General features: G+C 41.4%; 1 protein-coding gene across 1 annotated transcript in view; it reads left to right on the plus strand.

The window, feature by feature from the left end:
- ANKH (ANKH inorganic pyrophosphate transport regulator) overlaps window positions 1-26,609 on the plus strand; it is a 96,580-nt gene that overhangs the window by 43,185 nt on the left and 26,786 nt on the right. Inside the window, exons 2-6 of the mRNA XM_065667586.1 lie at window positions 12,854-13,070; window positions 21,081-21,199; window positions 22,249-22,332; window positions 24,701-24,871; window positions 25,463-25,597. Of these exons, the coding sequence (XP_065523658.1) occupies window positions 12,854-13,070; window positions 21,081-21,199; window positions 22,249-22,332; window positions 24,701-24,871; window positions 25,463-25,597 (726 nt within the window). The remainder of the gene's footprint in view (window positions 1-12,853; window positions 13,071-21,080; window positions 21,200-22,248; window positions 22,333-24,700; window positions 24,872-25,462; window positions 25,598-26,609) is intronic.

Genomic DNA, 26,609 nt, shown 5'->3' on the forward strand with positions numbered 1-26,609 from the left:
AACAAAAAAAAAAACCCAGCTATGGGGAAGACAGAAAAGAGATTGCATCTCCTCAGTAGAAATGGAGTGTTAAATGGTTCAGAAAACAGAACAAGACTGGTCTGGAGGTAGAGGGACTGTGACAGGAGGCTGTTCTCGCAGTGAAACCTCAGCACAATGTAGAGTACTACTGTGAAGGAATGGTAGATAACTCTGTCACGTTGCATTTCTTGCCACTTTTGAAATCCAGGAGTAAGGAAATCCATTATTTAAAATCAGTGACTCAGACAGAGAACCTACTAGGCAAAATTACCTGTTGCACTGTGATGCTTCAGCATCAGTTTCACTTAAGCTTCTGAGAACCCCTTGGTGTTTTTACTGAACTTAACAAGTCAGGGTCTTCTGCTTTTATAAAATAAATGAAAATGAGCTAATAGGTTTCAACTAAGGGGATTGAAAAATGGAGCTAGCTTGCTTTGATAGCGTGGTATGACCTGTAAGTTTGTCTGACCCGGTGAATTCTTCACCACACTTATCCCTCTAAAAGAACAACAGATTACAATTTACCCTTTGCTGAAATCTTCAATGCCAGAGAACAAAATACAATACAAGGTACAAGGCTAAAAAAGAAGAAAAAAAGACCATCATAAGCCACTTGATATGTTTCGACTGTGCAATTCAAGTCAAGGAGTTAGAGGGAGTGGGTTAGTGGAAAAATGGTCATTGTTATTGAAAGAATCACTTTTGGTAAGAAGGGATCATTGCACCAGGTCATAAGGAGTTCACAAATGAAAAAGGATGTCAGTAAAGATAATTTTAAGGTTGGAGTTAAGTTTGATATAGGCACAAGGATGAGAGCATTGAGCTTACAAATTAAGTGTCTTATGATGATGAGTGCTCTGTTGCTGAAGGTGTCTTTAGAGATGCTGTTAACCAGCTGAAGACATTTAAGGATTACTGTGACACCTTTTACAGTTCCTCAGTGGAGGAGCCCGTCCACTGTGTGTCTGATCACCTCTTCAGCTGGAAAAGATTTAAATATATACATATGTATCTTCTGAATTTGGATTATGTGAACCTAAGGGTAGACACCTCTGAAACTAGATTAGGCATCAAATTATACTGCATGTTTGGCTCACAGAATCACTTGTGACTGCACTTCTGGTTAAGACTCATTCCTGCCAGACGCATAGAAATAAGTTACAAGGCTTGCTACAACTCCACTGGTGATTCTAAGTCTCTTCTTCTCTGAGGAGACGGCTGCCTGGGTACTGCTTAAGGAATTCCGAGTAGAAGCATTAGCCAAAGATTTGCTGAAGATACACCAGGCTTGACTGTTGCCAGGTATTTAGAAGTTCCAGAGGACTGTTCCAGTGAACCCTTGGCTCAAGGGTTTGTATGTCGCAGTATATTCAGAAATAATGCCTTTTTGTCTCCCTCCATAACTTACGTGTTGCCAACAGGTACAGAAGAAAAGCTTGAAGTGTTGATACATTTTCCAGTTCTATTCCAGTTCTCCCCTTTTTGTTGAACCCAGTAAGAATAGAGCATATCTATCCTGATTGCATTTCAGATTAATTGGTATTTTATCCATATTTCCATTATCAAGGAAAGCCATTTATTGTAACAGCAACAGCTGCCAGCTGCCATGAGATCACATACGCAACAGTAATCAGGTTCTCCCATGGTCTCGTGCTCTTCTAGGTCAGAGGGGGTATTTTCAGCCTTGCTTGTGTAGAAATATAACTGTGCTTCCCCTTGTTTCACAAAGACTGCCTGATTTCAAGAGAAACTTTCCAGTTACCGTGCTCCATACACCCACCACCTGGAAAAAAACATGGGCAATAATTTCATTGTGAGTTCACTTGTTGACTTCATGTCATTGGATACTGAGAGAGCTGGTCGAGCTATTTTTAACAAGAAACATTAGCCAATCTTATCACACCACCTGCAAGAACCAGGAGAGAAGTTCAGGTTTCTCAAAAGTCAAGCTGGGGGCATAGAAGGTTAGATTTTCAAGAGAAAAAATTCACTTTGGAGCAAGTCTACTTATTTTTTTCTGTCTTCCTCCACTCACTCGTCTTTATCACCCATTTCCCATTTATTTTAAACAGCTAAATCCTAGAGACGAAATTACTGGTTTAGTGAGACCATTGCTTTCTGCAGGTATGGGAGTAGTGGAAAATGCTGTAGTAACTGGAGATGCGTCAAAGTGTGTTTTGCAATAAATTCACCAGCCCTAGAGAAAGGAAATCACTATCACTATCCACAGTTTGTTTCCAGTTCAACTGAATAACTTTAACTTCATCCTAATAAAACTGGCACAAAGAATAAGAATAGAAGGGAAAGAAAAACAGGTAGATACAAATGAAAGACTTTCTTACAGATGTTATGGGCTTGTTTATGATGGGCGTTTCCAGCAGCGGAAACGCTAAGTTTGTATTTAGGCTGGTGATCTGGGTGCCCTCTATTTGTCGCTTCTAAGCAATTAGGACATGAGCTAATCTGGCAGCTCTACACTTGCAGTCTCAGGCACTCATACCTAACAAACTCTGCTTTGTGTAGCCCAAACTGTGCTTTGCATAGCCGGCAGCATGCTGAAGGGAACAGCTGCTTAATGACAGACCATAACCATCCGTGCTCCCTGCTCCTGACACAACAGCTGATGAAAATCACAGACCTCAAATATGTTGTGCTCTGCTGAAGTTGGGCAAAGCCCTACAACAAAAATAAGAAGTCAGTGCCGGGCCACATGGGAGGTAAATGCTTTACGAGTAAGCTAATGGACAGCAGATAATTGCGTAGTGCACTAAGTACACATAAAGGTAGGGCTGTACTACATGTTCAGGGACAGCTGGGCAAGTTCCCACTTCTCAAGTCAGGTACAGAAACCTTATTTAATGGTTCTGTGTATTTTTGTAATGGTAGCTTTGGCATGCACTTTATAAATTGTTCTTTTATTTTTTGACATAGTGCAGTAGTGAGGAAGATGAAAGACCAACCTGCAGTTATTTGCCTTTCTTCTTCCTAAGCACAGCCATATGACAAGTCAAGAATTTTGTGCATTTGCTCAGCAGGCTTTTTACCTCTCTTGTCTGCAGTGAGAGAGAACATTTACCCAAGCTTAATAAACAGAACCTGCAGACACTAGCTTCAGTTTGCTTTAACTCTTCATCATGTACAAGTGATGTTCATTCAGTGGCAGAGACTCGGTCACTTTACATATTTTGCCTAGCAGACATGTGGTGACACTTTCAGATTGCTCTGAATGACTCAGAGGAGCCCCACTTACAACAGAGGGGTTGCAGTTTGCCAGCTATGCTTACTTTGGTCTGCCGCTGGCTACCTATGAATTTGAACTACACTTAGGGACAGAGGGAGGGAGCAAGAGGCAGACAACAAAATATATCCCCCCCCCCCCCCCCCCCCCAATTCTGACATTTTTACCACTTCCCTTACAGCCCCGTTGTATGAAACCATTTTTGTCCCATCCTGCACATTGTCACTGAGGCTGAACTTCATGATCTTCTGCCATCAAACAGCAGGGACATCTACCACTGAACTAGGTGTCTCAAGGATTTATTTCCCAAAGGGGTCAGCTGCTGATCTAACAGAAGGTTCCCCTCACTGGACATCCATACTGGGAGGCTTCCCAACCCCGATACCAGTTTGCATTGCCATACTCCAGTGAAATAACACACCTCTCCTAGCTGACTACCAGTTCTGGCTGTGGCAGAATTAGTAACCCTAAATGACAGCAGCAGGAGGGTATTCTCTAGAGCAACCATGAAGGGGTACATACAATAGTACCTGTGATGATACTAAAATATTTTGCTGCAGTACTGACAGCCTTAAATTTGATTGCTGGCTCTCACAGAGTTTGCAGGGTATAATTATTAACATCACTTAAATACCACATGGAAAGGAAATTGAGAGGAAATGCCAATTATTTGTCTTCCGAGTAGGAGGACATGCGATCTTAATCACTAAGTCGAAAGTGTATAGAAGTAAGAGAGCTGCGATGAAAGTAAATTTTACAGATCTGGCCTCCAGGGTCCTTTCTACAAAAGCCAAGATAGGAGAATAACCCACTTCATGATTCCTGAGAGAAGGAAGTCTTTGTAGGGTACAGCAACTTCAGTCCATGGAAAGGGAAGTACTTTCCCTTTTGCTTTGAGCAAATAATATAAGTAATGTTTCCTTGTCTCCTAGTACCTTAAGGACTTGAACCTATACAGTCTCTCTTGTGTGGTGCTTGACCTTCACTGTCTTAATGCTCAGGAGTAGACTTGTCACAGCTGAAATATAGGCAAGATTTCTGTGCAGGCAAAGTATTTTTAACTAGTTCTACTGAATCCCTGCAACTCATATTTTGCAGATGGCTGGCCAAATTTTGGTCCATTTTAAAGGCACGTTCGGCAGCCTCTGCCAAATTTCAGGAGTTTTCACCAAATGCTGAATGTGCTAGGATTTGTTTAACATCAAAAGTTTAAGGAAAGTGGGTATAAAATCTACAAAGTCATGGACAAACCTCATTGATTTCCCCTATCCTTGCATTTGGCAAAAGTATTTTTGCAGTATTTGCTTGAGGTTTTGTGTTTGGTTTTGTTTTCTTGCTAATTTAGGTCTTTGCCAAGGCTGATTTTTTTTTTTTTTGAGGGTTTAAAAATGGACTTACACTAAATACAGGGTATTGTAATTGGGAGTGTCAGGTGACCTTATGTGAAAAATACTGCTTAATAATATATGAAAAAATGAGAAAGCAAAAGCCTAGCTTCATGTGCAATGCAAGAAACGAATACATCTACATTACTGAAAAGTGCTGTAAGTTACATATATGAAAAAGCGAAAAACAGCAGAACAGGATGGGTGGAAATTGGAAGGCAAACAGAGCTAAATCATTTCTTGCCGTGAGGTGAAAATATAGTTGAGTTATTGTCAAGGACAAGATCCTTGGGAAGAAGAGGTACAGAGCAAATCTTCGGAGCAGCAAGGAGAAGCAGTACAAAGCATTGAGGGAAAAGATCCTTCAGGAAAGGAGGAGCAAACATTGGACATGGAGGTTCAGGCAAATGCTAGTGGCATGAACTTTGCTGGCCTGAGAGTGTGTTTTAGTATGCAAAGGAGACAGCCGTGGATCTTCAGATGCCATTTCTAGTTACATGTTAAGGTTCAGGGTCTGGGTGGGCTTCAGGGTGGTTGCCCTGGGAAGGTATGGGGTCTCCTGCACAGTCTCCCAGATGTTCAGCCTGGAGCAGCAGCTCTAAACTGGCCTCCAAGGGCCCCTTCCAACCCAAACCTATCTGTGTGTTTGGAGCCTAGTGAGAAGGTGTGATTGTGGAGAAAGTGGCAATCTCCATTTCAGGCAGAGAGAGCCACAAGGAGTATTTCACCAAAAACTGAGATAATGCTAATAAGAAGGCAATATGCCAGAATTGTGAGAGACTTGACAGGTATGGGACTGGTGTAGATTAAATTTGCTGTGTGCATGCAAACAAGTCTTAGAACAGTCCTTGCAGAGATTTAATTTATAAACATGAGAAAATGGGTTTTTTATGAAATATGCAACTGGTAGTAAATCAGTTTACTTTTTACTTTGGGGAGATAATCTGAGGAAGAGAACAGAGCCTGTCTCTGGGAGAAAATAAAGAGCATTGATGCAGATACTCTATCACTTGTGATTAAGGCAAATATTCTTTGTGTGTAGATACATATGATATGCATTTGTATCCTCCCCAGTGTTTTCTAGCACTCAAAAGTAATCAAAATGGAATTTGGTGAAGAAATGATAGCTATTCCACATGGCATTTTGAAGAGACAGGGAGTTGACCTTCTCCTAGTTTTATGTGTCTCAATTTATGTCTCAATTTTATTTGTCTATACTCATAGACTTAGAAACAGAAATAGCTTTTGAGAGGAAATAAATCACTGGCCTCCACGTGAGGAAGACCTGAAGACAAGTAACCTCAGCCTGGAGTTTATCATACTTTTGTAATGTAATCACAAATGCTTTTCACCTTTGTGGATGAGCTTTGGGAAAACCTGAATGAAACACTTGCATGCTGCTTTGAGACCAAAGTATGCCCCTGTGAGTTTCACTTAAATACATTTTGGATGATTGATCAGCATCAGCTAGAGGATAGCGAGAATGTCATCCTGCAGGGCAATATCTCTGACGTGCTCATTTTGCTTCTCTTCTGTGCCCCTACAAGCACTGCTTGCCTGAAAAAGGCCCGGAAAAATTAGTGGTTATGGTCTCACCTTAGGGGGTGGATTTCCCCACAGCCATCAGTGGAAATGGCAGTGGTGTTGGCCTCTTCCGTAAAGGTATCAGACACCCTGTTCAATAAGCACTACCCAGGCAATTTGTCCTGAAGGGCTTCCCACCGTCATGGCTCATAGCTGTCTTGGCTTCAGGATCGGTGTTTTCCACGTCCTTTGGGGAGGCAACCATCTGCAGCGACTGATTCACCCCTCCACGATCTCTCCCTGTCATAAATATTCTGGCACTTTGTTAAGTGTAGTTTTAAATGAGGCATATTTTGGCTTCACTGCAGCTGTTTTCTTTCCCATGGTGCTGCACCATTATCTTCTGCAGTCTCATGTGTTTTTTATATTATTCTCTGCCTCGTTGTGCCAGTTCATGAATCTACACAAAGGCAGTAGGTGCCCTAGGGTAGCATGCGATAGATACTCTTCCAGCACCCCAACACATTCTCCTCTGCCTTAGTTCTTGAAGTGGAAAAGTGGGAAAGATTTCCGTTTTCACTGATTTTCACTGTTGCAACTGCTGCCCTAGTTATTCCTGTGCCTCCTGGCTGTGCCTATTAAAAAGTGCTGTTCCCTGATATAACCCAGGTCAGGTGAAAGCTGTGAGTGCTCTGAAATGATGTTATTTTGGGTTTAGAGTCTTTATTTAAACTTCTCCCATGCCACACTTTCATACAGCTTTGATATTGGATGGTGAGTGGATAGTGTCAACACGTAAAACCGAGATCCTGGTCATGGTCACAGTAATAGGTATTTCAAGTAACAGTAGGAATCTTGCAAAAATGTTTATTCTTGCTTTCCATTGCTGCTCAGGAAGGTGAATGGGCAAAAAAAAAAAAAATGCTACTGGTTGCATTCAGTTTTCATGGCTTGTTTTTTGTTTCACAGGGTATATGGACTTTCTTCTAGGCCAGATACTCATTACTTAAGCAGGCAGGGTAAATTTGATTGAAATTTTGGCACACTGTCTCTTTTTTAAGACAAAACCATGACACCTGCATTTGCAGTTTCATTTGAATGGCAAAGAAGCAAGAGACACAAGAATTTCAGCTCTTATTTTCAGGGCAGTCCTAATGCTCTTTCAAGGATGGCCTCTCCAAAGACAGGCCATGTACCACTGGGTTGTCTAGGTGCCCCTCTCTCAGGATGGGCATCTCTGCTTCCTTCAGACCATGGTTCTGGGACATGGTCTCTTGCTGGGGACTGAGATTATTTCAGTGGGTTAAAGCAGTGTCAGCACTTGCAGCGCTGTGGACAAGGGTGACTAGCAGTTCCCTGACAGCCAGCTTTAGTAAGGGAGCAGGGAGGAAGTAAAGTATTTTAATAGTGGGCTAACAGGAATTGACCTCAGATGGCATTTCAGTCATCTGACACATGATCTACAACAGATGCTGAACCAAAATTAGAGATACTGAATTAGGGTAGAAGCGTTGCAAAACAAAACCCAAACAACAAAAGGAAAAAAGTAATAATTTTCAAGCTAAAAGATCAGACTCCCTCCACCCCTTCAGGGCCATCGCCTCATACACTATGTATGTGCAGTCTTCTTGAGCCAGAATAAATGTGATGTGCTATTTTTATCCCATTTCCTCCCACTGCTGTGCCTATGGCCATGGAAGTCTTACACACACCTGGGTCAGAGCACTAGTTGTTTCCCTCAAATTGCCTACCAGGGGCTCTTGCCTTTACAAGAAATGGATCCAGAAGCAGAGATGCAGATGGATATCGCCTGGGATATAGATGGATAACGCCTGGGATATCGCCCAGGTTGCATGGACACAGCGGTCTGATTATGCCATGCGTACAGAGCATCGGGTCTGTCAGGTGCCCTTCTGGCAGCACAGTTCCTGCAGCAGTGACAGGAGAGGCAGAAGCCAGCTGGTACCTCTGATACCAAAGATTTCACTGTGACAGGATTTAGTAAATGAAAACTCAGCCAACAGTTGTTGGGAGAGAGATTATTTGACACAGGAGGAGGACTGTCCCCTACATCAGGTTGCTTTTTAACTGAACACTTTGTCTCTCTTCCATTTTCGTAGGAGGAAGGAAAACATGGTACAGATGTTTTCCAACCCTAACTATTCTATGATTCTATGATTCTGTGTTTACTGAACTGAACATAGTGCCAAATCGAGTGAGTTTTTGCTGTCATGCTTAGGTAGGTAACTAGCTAAAACTGACTTGAAAACATCTTAGGCAGAATCCCAGCTTTAAAGAAACCATAGGAACAGGCCAGGTCACAGTCTGCTTTTCCATGATAAGCAAAACTGAGGAGTGAGAAGAATTACAGTTCTTGGATTTTACTGGCTGTTATTTGGAACACCTGCACTGGTCGAGTATTGACTGCACAGTCAATAGTTAACTTCAAATGAAGTAGAAAGTGTTCCCTTCTAGTTAGGTATAGACTGTTTAAATTTTATGCAGTATGTAGGTAATAAAACATTTGTAAAAGCAGAAGAAAACATGTACAATACACATGGCTTTCTCAGTGGATTTTCTTTTTAATGCTTTTATATGTCTAATCTGATAAAAAATATGATATCAGTCATCCAGTAGTCTCTGAGAGGATCATGTGAGAAATGGTCAAACTTGTAGAACCAGCAGACTTTGACTTAATGGACAGACTTTGAATTTTTGGCAGCAGAGGTGTGTAGCTGTAGACTGGAACCAAACCTTTTCTGCCACCATTAGTGAACAGTGTTGAAAGCTCAGGCAAAATAGGACAAGCTAGACTCGACATTTTTCTCACAATTGTTGCTTTTTAAATCACTGCCTTTCCGTACAGAAGTTTGTTGGATTCAGGCATTATGCATGTCCTAGGAATTTGGTAGAGGTCTCATATGTTCCTTCTAAGAGGATAAAGCCAGCTGCAGTACCCAATTGTAAAGACGTGGTTACTGGCTTGAGATGTCATTAAGTGTATTATTTGGTATTCTTCTGACTTGAATCTTTTTGATGGGAGTTTATATAAATGCTAGTTCTCTCTGATTTTAGTGAACATTAGGGACAGCACACAATTATTCATTAAAAAACAAAGGCTCAAGAGGTTATTAACTGGTCCCCTAGTAAAGATTCTCTCTTTCTAGCAATAACATAATGTGTTACAAAAACATATTGTGTAATACCAGCTGTAGATCTTGGTGTCTGCCTTCTTGAGAAGTGTTTTAGGAGCAGGACTTACTTCAACGAACCTGTTCGTGTACCTGCTGGATTGTGCTGAGCTTGGAATTACTCTGTGGTTTTTTTCTGTTATTTCTGAAAGAGGAGTCACCAATGTCAGTGGCTTTGTTTTAATCATGTTTGATGAATAGCAATTTACTCTGTCATTTTCACCTATTAGGTTAGCTGTTCATTAAAATCTCAGGAGAAGGCACCATCACCAACAGTCTTTTTTTCCAGCATCTGTATTTCTTAGTTTTCCCTTCAAGTTTGATGTGAATAAGCCATCTGAAAGTAGGATAACATCTGGAATATATATGATCAAGCTAACTTCTTGTATCAAATAGTTGTTTTTATTACTGCCTAGTTCTGTGTGATTTTATTGACAAGCTATACAAATCTTTCTAGAGATATGTTCTGTTGCGTATGAAACAAACATGGAATACAGATGCTACTGATGAAATTTTGTTACTGATTTTTGTTCACACAAAAAGTGTACAAAATAGTGTCCGATAAAAAAATTGAGACCTTGCCCTGGTTTATATTCTTCTTACTTTGTGAGAGATTTAATTGGAAATCTAAAAGGAAATTAAACTTAACAGGAGATTAGATTACCAACTTCATGGCTGACATGCCATGAAAGATGAAGTGCCTGTGTCTTTCATACTGCACTTCAAAGATGCTTTATGAAGTATTTGGGATTTATTGTGGGTTTAAAGATATCAGATATAACAACAGCAGCTTCAGTAGCGAAAATATTCTAAGGTACATGGGTAGAAAAGGTACTAAAATTCTTACATAGTGTTTGGAAGATGAGAACCTTCTGTGTTGTCATCTTAAACTGAAAAAGGGAAAAGAAAGCTACAGAAGCTAAATCATCTGTACGCAGCCTTACTAACAATTCATTTCCTAAGAATCTTTCCAAAGAAGCATTTGGAAGGATTGCTTTTTCAGGGCTAGCCTCTAGAGTGTTTCATCATGTCAGCCATTCCACAGGAGTATAAATTAATGGTAACATACCTCTTATGAAAGTCCCTTTTGGAATTTGCCAGTCTGCCTTACCTGGTACACAGTGTGTCACTGGGGAAAATTACTCAGAAGTATCTACTTGGCTGTCATTTCTTCATACAAAAGAGATCAGAGGTCAGCCTGTAAAACCAGAGAGGGAGAGAAGGAGAGCTGCTCAAGTCTTTCTGCCTGTCCTCCTTAGGTGGAAAAACTTAGGTACCCCAGGGCCAACTCTTAGATACCCCAAGTCACACAGAGCTATTTTCACTGGCTTGAGTACTGTGCTTGGTAAAGATTTGTGCAGAGGGATCACAGTGCTTCTTGACAGAATGTGATTTCTTAAAGCCATGTTTATCCCAGAGACCTTGTCAGAAGTTGGGTTACCATCCTCCACATACTTTGGTATTCTGTAGCTGTCTGAAGCAGGAAGGAAGCACTTGTGCTTGTGAAACTGTGCTGGAAATAATTCAGCTGTTTACATGTGACAGAAGGCTTTTAAACCAGACTATCTGAAATTGGTTAGCTGTTCCTCTCTAGAGTGGAGCTGCCAGAAATACTTCACTGTTGACAAAAGAGGAGCTGAAAGCCATGATCAAGAAGCTGTCTATATGGTGTAATCTAAGGCTATTTGCCTATCACTGGCAACAGCAGCAGGGAGATTCAGCATCTATAGGAAATATAAATGAAAAGTCTATAACTCTGTGTACACCTTGATATGGATTACAACATCATCACAAGCATCATCACAAAAGACAGCTAAACCTGACTATTAATTTCAAAGGCCACAGTCTTTTTCACAAACTGCATACAGTTTTATGGGCACTCTGGTGGTTTTGGCATCTGCAGATTAAATATAATTTTAACTCTTATCAATGCAATAGATGGAATTATCTATAGCCCAGAAAAGGTTCATGTATTAACTGCAGATATTCCATATCTAATACACAGTATTTTCAGGAAGGGAGCTGGAGCGACACGTATGAAAACATTTGTAGCCTCAGGTGTTCAAGTCAAAGCACATTGCAAGAGAGTGATTTTGCAGATACCAAGGATGGAGAAATTGGTATTTTCTACAGTTTTTTCTTGTCCTGACAGTGCAGTTTTAGTTGGAAAAATTAAGCACTCCTCACAGAAATAGTGGAAAAGAGCAGTAGGAAAAATGCTCATTTTTGCTATGAGGATGAGGTTTCTTTTGAAGTCAGTGGTAGCTGCTTCCCTATGTGGTCTTTGGAAGAAGAAGAAAAGTCAGAAGACTGAAACAAAGAGACTATGCTTATATTTGAAAGAGAAAAACTTCATTATGAGTACCTGATGATACTCTGCCTGGTTTGTTCATTCAGAAAAAGCAGTATTAGAACTGCTGTGTAAGTGGATTGACTGAAGTTTGGAGGGTGGGTTGGTGAGATGTTCCAGGCTGGCCTCAGTGCCATGGCCCTGTCAGCACGCATCAGCTATAACCCATAGGAACTAAATCCAGTAAGTCGTATTTCATTCTTCATGCTTTTGAACCTAGCCTTGTTTCAACAGTTTGCTGGGTGTACCAGGTGATTGATGTTGTCACACTGAAGATAAAATTTATCATTCTGTCATTTTTACTCCATATTTTAGAATCATTTTGGTGAAAGCTGGAATCTGAAGCAATGTTACACATTTTTTTCTATGATTCGCTTTAGTTATAAAAATAATCCATCTAATTCTCAGTGATTCATTGGCAGACATTTCCTACATACAGACCTAGAATGAATTAGTAGGCTAGTTGAACCTGAATGTCTTGAAATATACATGCTGGCTGTATTTCTTTTCAAATATGGTACAAGGAGATATAAATGAATATAGGATCGGAACATTGTGAAATTCATGAAAGGAGAACAATTAGGCGCATGCATATTTGGCCTAGTTTCATAATAAACATCACAGGATAATATCAGCCATCCACAATTACATGGGATATAATGAAAAGGTCATTACACTGAAAAAAATTAATTGAGCTGAAATTTTAGCATATAATACTGTCAGAGTTTTTACCTATAAGGATGGCCTGTGAGGACTGTGCTTTGTTTGCTTTAGGGCTGAGGCCTCAAAATGGAATTTAAACAGTCTTGTACTCTCCATGATTATTGGCAGGTCATAAAATTACTCCAAAAAGGAAAGACGCTGACTTCTGGTATAGCAGGAGTTCCATTATATACTTCACAAATAGATATTTACCCTATCTTCAAGTCTACTTGACTTAAATTTACTGTTCATATCAAATTATGAAGTTGCCTGTGTCACAAGTCACAAGCTACTGCTGCTGAACCCAGAGAAGTAAGGTCCAACTCAGGATGAAAACGATGAGAGCTAAACTTGCTTGGTCCTTCAGAAACCAGCTGCTGAAGACTGGTTTTGGTTCACTTCCACATGTGCTACATTATTTGCTCTTTCTGTGTTTCAACAGGCCTTGAATCGGGGCATCGCTGCTGTCAAGGAAGATGCTGTGGAGATGCTGGCCAGCTATGGGCTGGCATACTCCCTGATGAAGTTCTTCACGGGTCCGATGAGTGACTTCAAAAATGTAGGTCTGGTGTTTGTGAACAGCAAGCGAGACAGGATCAAAGCAGTTTTGTGCATGGTTGTGGCTGGCGCTGTAGCTGCTGTATTTCATACCTTAATAGGTAAGGACACTTCACATCTAATCAATGTCTTAATTTGCTTCTTTCGCCTGTTTTTCAAACTGATTAGTTTGTAGGTTTACAATTTCATTTGTAAAGGCAACAGGAGGTGCAAAAGAGATTAAATCTCTTGGGCTAGTATCACACCCATCCACACAATTTTTATTACTTTTTAAACAGGTTAAGTGGCAGATTCCACCCCCAGGAATCTCCTGTCTGGCAGCAAAACATACTGCTGCTCTCTTTCAGTCAGGTGTGTGAGCAAAACTTTGGCGAGGTTGACAGGTTGCATGAAGCTGATAGCTCAGTCTTACTCTAGCAGTATGGATTTAGGTTTTCTTGGTAGATCTGTTTGTCAGAACTCATTGGAATTGTTCGTGTACTGCCTCTGTACCTATCCCTTCACTATTTATCTCACAGTACAAAACTCTTAAGCAAGTAGGTGCCAGCATCCTCATCAAAATATCAGCATAACCCAGTACTAGTGCTAGTCATCACCCACTTCTGTTGAATAGTTGATCTGTAAGAGAAATAATTACCAAGAGCACTTTACACCAAACTGAGACCAGCTCCCTGAGTGTACTCTGAAACAAAGAAAATACACAAGCAGATATGAACTGACAGTAAAAAGTAAGACAGCCACAGGATTTGCCAGTTTCTGAGAGCCTGGAGAATTGAGATACCAACCCAAGCATCAACCACAGCAACACAAAGCTATGTGACTTGGAAGACTTCAATTTCATCCTCTCCCAAGAACTGCACCAGATTCTCTGCACCTTCTGGCTCATTCTGCAGAGCCAAAACCTCTGGACCTCAACAAGGAGGAACAGGAGACTGGAGGAAGAAGCAAAGAGTGTATTGCATTCAACAGGTAAAATACTAAAAGCTGGGAGCTTTAAGGGAAGGGAGGAAGGAGGTATTGCAACAGCCTATGGAAACGTGTTGGTTGACAGGCAGTAGAGCTGAATTGGTTGACTAGCAGTAATGGGGTTATTCCATTGCAGAAAGATGGGAAATGCGAGTGTGATGGTGATAGCTGGAGTTGCTGTGAAATTACAGAGTGGTTTGTAAGTGACACACCATTTATTATTCAGTCTGTTAATATCTCAAGAGCCAGATAGAGTATTTCGGTTCCTGCCCAAGTAGGTGCAAGACCCATCTGGTAAATACAAATGCCTCCTGCTCTTACCCTTTAAAAGGCTGCCAGTTATGTTCACCAGCTTTCTATGCCTCCCAAGCACTCCAGTTTGTTTGACCATCATGTCTTCTATTCCACCACTGATACAGCAGCCCTGTGCTGTTAACCTTTATATTACAGTCATAATAAATGCTTACAGTAACAGCTCACTAGCCATGGCCAGGGATAAGCTGTTGCTAATTTTATAAGCTGAATTCATGCATTTGAATTAATTTAATTCACTGGTATCAATCAGTCAATTCCTCAGTATGTTTACAGTTGAGGCTGCATTACTGAGTCAGTAATATAAACTTGGGCCATTTGTACATTTGGCTCTCATATTTCTTTGCTTGGAATGTTTCTTCAGCCCCCAGAGCTGCTCTTCTAGTTGCTCACTTGTTTTCCTGTCAGTGCTGGTCAAAAGATTTTGGCTTTGCCAGCTGGATAAAGAAATAGCTTGTAGTCATCCAATATTTTATTTTAAGCTATGGTAGATTTTAAGAAAATTTAAAGAACAGCTATTCGGTTTCCAGGGGAAAGACATAGCTGGATTTTCTGTGTGAGACTTCTTATTGGAGGGAGGTGTTTGGGGCAACCATTGGAAAGCATGACAGATAAGTTTCTTGCCTTTTCTGGGAAGTAGAGCCCTGCTGAGTTCAGAACCTCTGAAATGCCCTCTCTGCAGATACTGGGGAAGGAAAGAAAGAAAAAAGGAAGGCTGTACTTACCATGCTTCAAGGTCCTGAATAAAGGGCTTCGCACAGTCTTTCAGCTGCTTATGGTGGCAGACTGCAAAATATTTTTTAGTATTTTAACTTGTCTATGCCTGAAAATATGCAAAGGCCACAGCAGAGACTGGCATAGCGCCCGAGAGAATGGAGTTAGTCAGATTCCAGCACCAATTGCCTGGGTGATGTTGCCAAGTTTTATGTTCCAAGTTTTCTCTGAACCTGTTTCAAGTCCTGATTATTCTTCTCTGACCCACAGATGCACAATCTGCCTAGCAGGAGGAAGCGAAGGAGTCCAGTGGCAGACAAGCAGCCTCCTAGGACGTGCAAGTCTATCACAGGCTATCTATAGAGGACCCAAATACAGGTTACTGATGCTCAGCAGATGAAAAGAGAAATAAACAGTGCTCAGGGGACTGAATTTCTTCCACATGCCATGTCTATGGGGCTAAGGAAGATGACATGACTGTCTGCTATGGACTGCTGAAGCCCAGGAAGGAACACAGAACAAAAAGCCCAATGAAATAAGGAGGAGTACTGAAACTTGGAAGGAAGAAAACAAGTGGTGGTAGAAACACAGTGACCACAATGAATCACCACATTTCCAACTGTGATAGAGACTATTTGCAGTCTGCACACACAACCCCTCACAAACAGCAGCCTCTGCATAGTTACAATATCAAAACAGACCATTTCTCCCACCTGACTCATGCTTAATTGCTTCAACGCCAGCTCCCCACTACTGCTTCCCCACCACAGCTAACGCAGTCCCCTGTGGGAGTGACTGCCTGAGCCAAACCACTCCAACTCACAGCTCTGGGTCCCTCAGTCATCGCCACACCACATTCCCATGAATATCCGCAAAGTCCTCACCGACAGTTCCTATCACTCCCCTGTACAGGTGGCAGTAAGAACCAAGAAACAAGTTGACCTTGACCAAAGGGTTTTGAAACCATATTCTCATCCCACTTAAAATGCTGCTGCAGACCGTGGTCAGGACAGTACTTCTGAATTGGCTGTTTCAGTTGTGATCTGGAAGTAGAAGATAGTATGCTGCCTTCCTTCCCTAGTGCTGCTTTGAGGGCAGCTACTACCACCAGTTAGGGTTTCCTGGTGGGAACTTCACTATGCAGCTAGGGTGTAAAGCATCTCGTTATTTCAGAGATTGGCTTTTGGTGGCAATATTTGGCTGTAAGAGAAGGGATTCAAGACTCTAAGCCTGTCTGTGCATTTGTGACATCTTACTAAATTGCCAGCTTGACAGAAGAAAGAAATCATTTATATAACATTGTGCTAACATGATGCAATTCATGGTGTTGCTGGTAAGCCCCCCGTACTGAGTCCTAATACTAGTGTCATGAAAGACATGCACATTTTTTGGCAATGAAACAGCATTGTTCAGCCTTCCACTAGTTTACTGAGAAATAGTATACTGAAAAAGATTCTTTCCTTTTGCAAATTAGTATTACTTTCCACAGCTCTCTGAGCTTCTGGAAATGACAAGGCAGAAGTGACTTTGAGGAAAAGTCCTCTTTGCTTAATTAACTTAACTTGCTAACTTTGCTTAACTTAACTGGAGCCTACTACTACTGATTAAAAACCTTAGTAACCAGGCGAACCTATAGCAGCCTGGATGGTTGAGACATGTGAGTGATTTGTTTTGTGCCAGTTTATTACTGACAGGCTAGTGGGCATGGGCCACTACCTGCACAGGCTGCGCAGGGGAAATCTTGAGCAGTTTCTAGCAATTCAGCTGATTACATTGAACTTCCTACGTGCATGGTCACTGCATTACGTGAAAGACCTGCATAACAAGTGAGATATAGGTGTAATCCCACCACTTTCAGAATGACACTATTGCAGTAACTGAGTGGTTTATGATAACCTGAGGATTTTTTTCCCGTCAGTCTTGTTCTGGTGTGCCCACTGTAATGGCCTGTACTAAGCATTTTGCTCTGAAAAGGATGATACCACAGGAACACAAAGCAGAATATAATCCAGGCTTGTATTTTTTCTTTGTTCTAAAAGATGATAAAATGTCATCCATTGAAAATGTGTCCTATTTCGGCATCTTCAGATGGCCATTGCTAAAGCAGCAACATGCTTCCCCAGCTGTCCCTGCCCCTTCTTCCACAGCAGAGGCAGTTTCATATCAGCAAGGTATTCAGGGCAAAGGAAGAAGGAAGAAAGACTGTGATCAAAGCATTTGTGGATTTCAGGATAGCAATAATTGAGTTTGAGTTATAACAGGCGCATTTTGAGACTTATGAGATGTTGGCCTTCCTAAAGCTATTTCAGAGACCAACAGTCATAGATAGATTTGTGAAAATCAACAATGAAATTTTGGAACTAGAGCTGAACACAGGAAAAGATGATTGCAGCAATGAGACTGCCCTGAGATGCTCCTAATCTGGTTTGGTTTGTTGGGTTTTTTTTTAGTTCATTTATTACTATAAGCAAAAAAAATAAATCAATGCTAATGAAAGACAAAGGAATCTTTTGCTATCTCCAAATGAAGATTTGCCATTCAATTTTTTATTTTTATCTTTTTATAAATAGCATTTATCTATCTGCCCAAATCCCTTAGCTGAACAAACTTCTGACCAGCACCAGTTTTGGCCATGTGAGCCATCCTGCTTACCAACAGCAGAACAGACTTTACATATCAAGTCTGCCAGTTCATTTTCTAACTGGCAGTGCAATGTGAAATGGAATGCATCTAAAGAGAACACACTTTAACCCCAAAACATTTTTGGATTTTTTTTCCACTCTAGCAAAGCTAATATTGACATATGTAACTGTCTGGAAGTAAATGGTATCATTTCCTATGAGGGTTTCTTTTTGTTTTCTTTATGATGTAAGTGTAACATGCTGGGTAGTAGACAACTCCAAAATGACCGTGGTACAGCTATTTGTTGAGACTGCTGGCATCATTAAGAGTATGTTCAGTTGTTTTGAGAATGTCTGACATTTATGGTAGTAATTGCCTTGTTAGAGGAATCATTGTAGAGAATAGGTGACCCAATTAGCTGTGCAGTTTTCGGTGTCATTTCTTAAGCTTCTGTGTATTAAAACCCAACTGGAAAAGTCAAAAACAAGAATTCCTGCTTAGATTCTGTAGCAAAACTAAGCCATAGACATATCAAAATATATAAGGTATTAGAGGAGTGCAAACAGGCAGCTTGTCTTGGGGTTGGACTACTCTGTTTTGGTTGAAATTATGCAAGGAATGGGAAGAGCCGTCTGCTTTAGATTCATGTAATACTCTTCAGCTCTGTTGTCTGTGTTATTAATTTTGTACTATGCTTCATAATAAGTTTGTAAGGTTGGCCAAGGTTAAATTCTAATTGCATCAGCAATTGCTTTATTCACAGCTCTGAGACACATGCCTGTATATTTGTCAGTAAATCTCATTTGCTGAGTCCTTCTTTCTGAGGGTGGAAATGTTTCTGGACATCAGCAAAAGTGATTGTGTGCTTTCACTGCCATTCGGAACAGCTGGCTATTTTAAAACTAGCTATTAAGCTTTCCCATTACAATTTTAAAATCAAAATCACATTAAAAAGTACAGTTAGAGTCTTGGGGGATTTTGTTTGGGTTTTTTTCTTCTCTGGAGGGGAGAGAGAAAAAATAATCTTAAAGCAGGTGAGGCGCTGGAACAGGCTGTCCAAGGAAGCTGTGAATTCTTCATCCGTGGCAGTGTTCAAGGCCAGGTTAGACAGGGCCTTGAGGAACCTGGTCTAGTGGAAGGTGTCCCTGCCTGTAGCAGGGGGTTGGAACTGGATGATCTCAAAGGTCCCTTCCAACCAAAACCATTTATGATTCTATGGTTCTTACAGAGCACAGTGCTGGTATCTCTAGAAATCTTAAAAATGTGGTGCTGTGGGCTGTGGTGGTACAAGTCCCTTGAGGGCGCTCTGCCAATAAACTACAACCCTCTGGTGAACTGCCTGTTCCTAGAAGTGAGAGTAGTTCAGCCTCTGACCCTTCTGATTCTGTTTGTTTCCTGGTTTCCTGCAGCAGTTTTTAAGCTTTTGTGCAGGAGAAGTCTAAAGCAACTTCAGCAGAACCTGAGAGTCAGATGGATGAGTCTAACCCTCACAGCAGCCTTCCAAACTTCTTCATTCAAATAAGTCAATTCTATAACAGCCATGTACTGCCTTGCCAGACAAGCAGCTTTCCACAGGGAGTTACCACACAAAAATCCATGGATAATGAGTTTTCAGAATACTGAGCAAAAATCAGTGTATGGTCATTCACGCAAAAAATAAAAAGGGGCTGTTCTTGATGTGTGGCTGGACTGCAATAAGCACATCAATACTTTGAGAACTAAACTGGCCTCCTTGAACTGGGGAAAGGTTGGAGTCCTGGTTTAAAGTTCTTCCCCAACCCCACTCGAAAGGAAACAGGACTTGGAGTGCCTCAGGAGTACAGCTAAGCAACTTGGGGATTTCTGGATGAATTGGGAGACTGTGAGTCTAACAGTCATAGTCTGGATAAAAGACGTGTAGATAGGGACCGGCATAGGGAAATGTGGAGTTTTTAACATTTTAGCATCTTTTGGGCGATCCTGGATATGTGGAATGAGGCTCACGCCTGTTCCAAATGCTGTCAAGCCACCTCCTTCTATTTTACTACCTTGTTTACACTGTCTTGTTTGGACTGAAAGTGTCTTTTCAGTCCAGTTAACCATTTGCCTAAGCCATCACAAAACAAGAGGACTTAAACTCCTCTTTAATTGCTTCCAAACACTTGTTTGTGAGCTACAGGAGAGAGTTTTAGGCTAAAAAGATTGAATTGGGCAACTAGTGTTAGTATTTGTGGATCTGATCATGTGACCTGCATGCATGAAAATGATAACTTTCCTGAAATACCATGTATGAAGTTCCATACAATGATAATAGAATTGTTATATATGTACAATCAGATAGATGTCAATATTTGAAATAATTAGAAAAGACACTAGTGGGAGAGAGAATTGAGGTAAGGTTCCCTATTCACAAGTAATTCTGCCATTACTTTGTGTTGGAATGTTGACTTTATGAACTAATCACTCTTTCAATAGCTATTGCAAGTGGATAGAAGAAACTAAGTAACAATATGCAGATCTAGAACATAGTTTCTAAAAGATTTAAAACTATTTGGATTATTTTTAACTGTGCATATAAGTTCCCATAGTTCAGAGACTGCAGTCATAGGTAGCTCTTCATTATTCCTGGTCACTGGGAGGACTCTGGAGTCACTAAAACAGATGGATAACATGGGTAGCAGCAGAGGTATGAGGAGTTCTTCAGAGAGCTGTGGGGTGAATCTGTGCTGTCTTTAACGCAACACCTTGGGAAGAGAGACCTGGCAAGAGATGTGTTGCCCAACAGTAAAAATTCTTGTCTTGGGTTGAAAGAGGCCAGTGAAATAACATACTGGCAGTCGGAAGTGGCAACCCCCTGACTTCCAGTGGTTCCCTCTTCTGACTGTGGCTTCTGAGATGTGGGCTGTAGATAAGGAAGGAAACTAAGGCTGGTCATGGCTGCCCGGAGACTGTACAGTGAAGGGTGCAGTGCCCTGACAGGTCCCAGCAGAGGTGATCATCAGGCAGAGTAAAGGAGAGGCTTAATGAGTGTGATTTTTGCATCCTTTCACAATTCATAGTATTCTTTTACAGCTTTGGGCAGGTTTACAGGTAACGTCATATGAATGCAGTGCCAATAGATAGTGTTGGTATTTATAAGTTACTACATCCCATGAAATACACAATGTCTAGTGAAAACGGCTTTTCTAACAAAGAGCCTTGAGTTAATGAAAGACCAGTAGATTTTCTGGAGTACCAGTGTGTTAATTTAGCAAACAGATGTGGCACTTAATATACCCACATCGCAACACAGCTATTTGTTGTCACTCTTCTGCCAAAGGTCACTTGAAAAAGAGCCATGAGAGTACTCCTTAGTCATAAAAAGCAGCTGGTGAGACTGTAACACCCTGAAGTCCCTGCAGCTGTTTACTAAGTAGATGCATGTCCTAGGCATCACAGCCTTTCAGGTACTTCTGAGCAGCATACCCAGAGCCCATATGTAACCTTTATTATTCATTTCTCTTCTTGTGTCTCTACAGCATATAGTGATTTGGGGTATTACATTATTAATAAGCTGCACCATGTGGATGAATCAGTGGGAAGTAAAACTCGGAGGGCCTTCCTTTATCTTGCTGCCTTCCCTTTTATGGATGCCATGGTGAGTGCCTGATACAGAACTGAATTTTAATATTCAGGTTATTTTTTCTTTGGTGACCTTGATTCATGAAGTCTGTTACCTGGTGGGAAGCTGCAGGTGGGCAGAAGGAAGGTGTGTCCTTTGCAAGCAGTAGCTCTGGATATACCTGGACGCATTGTCCCCTGCTACCTGGAAGAAGCATCTGGTTGGGCATACAGAGCTCGTAACAAAAGTAAAAACCTCAGTTGTCCCATTAGAGTTACGGTATGTGCATGCTGGAAAGCACTGATCAGATCACTTGCAGAGCTCACAGGGAATAAGCTCAGTATTTTCTCAAAGCGCATTTGTTGAAAATATATTTCTTATCATCATATTTACAAGCACAGCTAAATCCAGTATATCTTGAATGCTCGAGAAAAGAGCACCCACACGTGGGGTAGGCTGCTGCTTTCCAGATCACCAGCCTTACTGCTTGTGGCCTGCACAACATAGAAATACAGCAGCTGTCTTTAACACCTCTACTTCTGTGTCAAACTGGTAAAGAACAGCCTTCTCACAGCACACCTCCACCACTTTGCCTGCTCAAAACACTCTCTGACCATAAGAAGAAGTTGAATCATTAAGTTTTCTCTTCTAGTATATATATATACACACAGGACTCAGTATAACTCAGTGGGACAGTGAGGATTACACTTCAGAGGTGCATCCAGCTGGTGAATGATAATATTTTTTTTCCCTTGAATTATTTATTATGATAAGCCATCCTTTGTAGCACCTGTTTTATGATAAGGAGCATTTTCTAATTAGATCTGCTCAGAAAATCTCTATGAAGTCTATAAAGTTATTCCCATTCTCCCTGTCAGCCCTGGCTGTAAGGAAGTGAATGCAGCAATGCTTTCTCTGTATTACTAGCTTAACATTTGCCCAGGTTCACACCAAATACTGCTGGTAGAAAATAGCTTTGTAAGTTCTTTGTGTACAATGTAACAACCAGAAAACAATATTCTGGGACCTGAAATCAGTCACAAATACCATAATCATTTCCCAAACTCTCCTCTGTGTTTTTTTAGGCATGGACCCATGCTGGGATTCTGCTGAAACACAAGTACAGTTTCCTAGTGGGATGTGCCTCCATCTCAGATGTCATAGCTCAGGTAATGACTCCACTTAGCAGCCACTGTTTCTGTTGGGTTACAGATTAGGTGTTTTCCTAAGCAGGTTCTCCCTTGCACAGAGACTGCCTTCTTTCTCTACGGTGAACAACACGCCAGAGGAAGTAATCTTGTGGTTTGTTCTCTGGCTGCTTGCTCATCATGTGGAGGCTGTTTACTGACAGCTGTGGTTTAGGCTGGTCTCACTCGACTGGATCAGCTCAGTCCCAAACCGATGTCAGGAGATGGGAACCAGGATCCTTTGGGCTAGGGCTATGTCTTACAGCACCTCCACAACCATGTTTCAGAACGGCAGAAACATGTTGTGGATTCTCATGTGTGAGGTGCATCACACAGTTGCACTGAAATCCTGAGTGAGGCTTGTAGATGGGGAAGTGAATGAAGGCTTGATTCTCCAGTTCACTTGTTAGTTTTGCCCATGCTGTCTGATCCAGTGAAATACAGTAGTGTAAGCCGTCTTCCAGGTGCCGATATGGCACTGTTATTGTTAGTGGTCCAAAAACTGAAGGCTCAGAACTGCAGCAGAAGGGATCTGTGCTGATAGATCCTGGGTGATGCAGAGAAGACCAAATGTTGCTTTATTTGGGGGGGGGGGGGGGGGGGAGGGGAGGTATTAATTATCTTGTTGCTTTGTACTAGATACACTTAAAAACAACATTCATACACATTGCTGCTGGCCAGTGTTGCAGCAGTTGAGAACCAATACACCACCCTCTTTTTAAAGCATATATAAAAATATTGCTAAATGGAGAGTCCCAGCACCTGTAAAACAGTTGCTATACTGTCCCATTACCAGCTTAATGGTGTAATGACTGGGTAAGAAAGAGGCTAATAACAGTACAGCATCAAAGGAAACATGAAGTCAACAGCACTTAGTTCAATTTTCCATAGCATTTTCCTCCCACTAAATATGAGCAAACCATAAACCAGGTTGAACCATTCAGTCAGCTGCTGTTGCGTGTTTTGCGTGTCTGCCCCTCTAAAATACTGGACTAAATCCCTGAAGACAATACTAATTACTGCACATAACCTTAGCCTTCAGGACATGCTCTTGTTCTGATGCGACCATGCAAAGTTTGCTGACCCTAGATGCATGTCAGGTCGCATACAGCTAAAAACAGAAACCAGTTCTTGCTCTGGCCATGGCACACATGCGCTTTCAACAGTGGTTGGTGAGTGGGGTGCCAGGACTGTGCAGAATAAGACACCTGTCATCTTCTCTTAACAAAATGTTGCACAGACCAAGAGCAAATCCAGAAGACAAGAAGTTGTTATTCTCCATACCCCAGAACTCCCTACACAAGCCATAGATGTGCAGGCAGTAGCTAATTCTCTTTGGCTTGCTTTACATGCACACTTTTTGTGACTGCCTTTGCTCCTGTTTACTGAAAAACAATTCTTTTGTAGGGTTCAGAGCAGCAGTTTTGCAAACCCTCATGAACAGCACGGCCTGCCTAATTAACATTTGCACAGTGTGATTTTTCTCAAGTATATCTTAAGCTTTAGCAGTGAAGGAGAGAGAACCTGCTTCTGAAGAACATGTTCTGTACTTCTGGTAACTCACTGGCATGCCAGCATGTGACCGCAGGGTTGTCCTTGCTTCTGCTGTTCACAGTACCAAACACAGCTGGCTTTCCAGTTGTGCCCCCAATCCAGAGACAACTCTAGAATTCAACAGGCATGCCGTCAGCTCTGTACTTAATGAAGACAATAATGTCATATTAATTCCTTTGCATTTTTGGATTGGGAATTTAATCTTAGGAGACTGAATTATGAGCTGTTCATTAGCTCAAAAGTTTCCATTTCATTTACATCAATGTGCTCAGATAGCTGAGAATGATGAAATACTGAAATCTCACCCAAAAAAGCAGAAAAGTAGGATGATGTAAGACTTCTTGCTTCTAAATACTGGAATGAATACTTTAAAATATCCGACTTTTTAATTGCCACTGCCCCACACCCTGCAAAAAAGAAGTAATGCTTACAAGATGACCCTAGAAGCATGTTTCCAGCCTCAGTGTATATCAGAATAGCACATTCTCCTGGGAAGCGTGACAGCCACATGGCTCCTGACAGACCTTGCCAGACTTTCATGCTAACCTATTTATGGCTCCTAGTCTGACACCTACCCATACCTTCAAGTACAGTTTAATAGAGCTTCTGTATGATGTTAACTCTTGTTCTTCTCATTTGTATGACCGAATGCAGGGGGGTCCTGACTAAAAGTTTTGAGTGCCATAAGCTCAAAGTCAGATAGCTACTGTAGTATCTGGGAGTCAGACAAGAGATAATGCTGGCCATAAAGAAACACACAGACAGATTACTAATCATTTATTTGTTTGCCCTGCAGGTTGTTTTTGTAGCCATTTTGCTTCACAGTCACTTGGAGTGCAGGGAGCCTCTTTTGATCCCCATCTTGTCCTTATACATGGGAGCACTTGTCCGATGTACCACATTATGCCTCGGTTACTACAGGAACATACATAACGTCATTCCTGACAGAAGTGGGCCTGAAATGGGGGTATGTCTCAGTACTTTGCACTTTTTTGAATAATCTAAAACTTGTGCTTTGTGTTATAATACTGTATTAAAACCACTGTGCCTGAAGGGCCTCCTCTCTCCGTCCTGCAGGAAGAAACATTTTCACTTAAAGAGACACGGTGAAAACTATTCCAGACAGTGCACATGAGGCAATGCTTCTCATGGTATGGATGTGCTGCCTACTGAACATCTCTATACTGAGCTGTAAGCCAGTACAGCATGAACAGTACAGCATGAACTTCCCTTATTTCAGAGGGAAGAAAGTCTCAAAATTCCTCTTTTTCCTCGATGTCATACTGGTTTTCACATCTTCGTCTGGTAGCCAGAACAAATTATGCAGATAGGGACCTTATGCATTATTTATTGAGATCCATGACACAGCTTCTTTTGAATCAGTATTACTAACATGAGTGAAAATATTTTAGGCTCATCATGAAAACTGTTGAAATGAATGTACCAAACTGACAATGGATGGTGGAAACAAAAATCCTTTCTTTGTGCTTTTGGTTCAGTTCTGCATGAGTTTTTTCAAACCCACTTCTGCTTATTTATTTTTTCCTATGTGTTGCAGGGAGAGGCTACAATAAGGAAGATGCTGAGCTTCTGGTGGCCTTTGGCATTAATTTTGGCAACTCAGCGAATAAGTAGGCCCATTGTAAACCTTTTTGTTTCCCGGGACCTAGGCGGCAGTTCTGCAGCCACAGAGGTAAGAGAAGTGCTCTCCATTACTGCAAATGATCACTTACATGGGGTTACCTTGGCATTTCTATTCCCAGCCATGATGACAAGAAAAAAGTTGCCTTAAGTACATTTCTGTTTAGTGCTCTCTCTATCCTTGAAGCCTGAAACAGTCTTGAAGCACATTGAAAAAAATATCTCTCCTGGCTGGGATATGAAATGCACCCTGTTTCTCTTGAGGAATTTCAGATCACTCCAATAGTCTCCTGCAGCTGATGGGAGCCAGGCTTCTGATTGTGGTGCAGAGCCTTCACCAATGATCACCATGAGCTGACCTATTCTCAGCTATCCTCAGTGGGAGGACCTTTGCTGTCAGTTTTTCTGTAGGAAAGACAAAGCTGTAAGATACTAAATGGAAAGGAAAATTCAAACATCTGACGCCTAACAAACATTCTGTCAGCACTGCTGACTTGTCATACCTGATACTGTGTGCTTCACTCGCTTGGGAGTTGCCAGTGACTGCAGATAAAAAGCTGTGGAGACAGAATTTCAGTAGCCTTCCAGTATCTGAAGGGGGCTTACAAGGATGCTGGAGAGGGACTCTTCATTAGGGACTGTAGTGACAGGACAAGGGGTAACGGGTTAAAACTTAAACAGGGGAAGTTTAGATTGGATATAAAGGAAGTCCTTTACTGTTAGGGTGGTGAGGCACTGGAATGGGTTGCCCAGGGAAGTTGTGAATGCTCCATCCCTGGCAGTGTTCAAAGCCAGGTTGGACAGAGCCTTGGATGTCATGGTTTATTGTGAGGTGTCCCTGCCCATGGCAGGGGGGTTGGAACTAGATGATCCTAAGGTCCTTTCCAACCCTAACTATTCTATGATTCTGTGAAGTGTAATGCTTTTTACATGTGTAAAAATATCTGCAGGAAGAGCTCCCTAAACACCTAATATATGTGTGTTGGGTTGTGTCTTTGATGTACCTCTTGGTCTGCAGCTGTGAAAGTGAAAAAGGGACTTGTTTGAAATTCCAGGCATTGTTT

The sequence above is a fragment of the Lathamus discolor genome, chromosome 2 (genome assembly GCF_037157495.1).
Source record: "Lathamus discolor isolate bLatDis1 chromosome 2, bLatDis1.hap1, whole genome shotgun sequence".
NCBI lineage: Eukaryota > Metazoa > Chordata > Aves > Psittaciformes > Psittacidae > Lathamus > Lathamus discolor.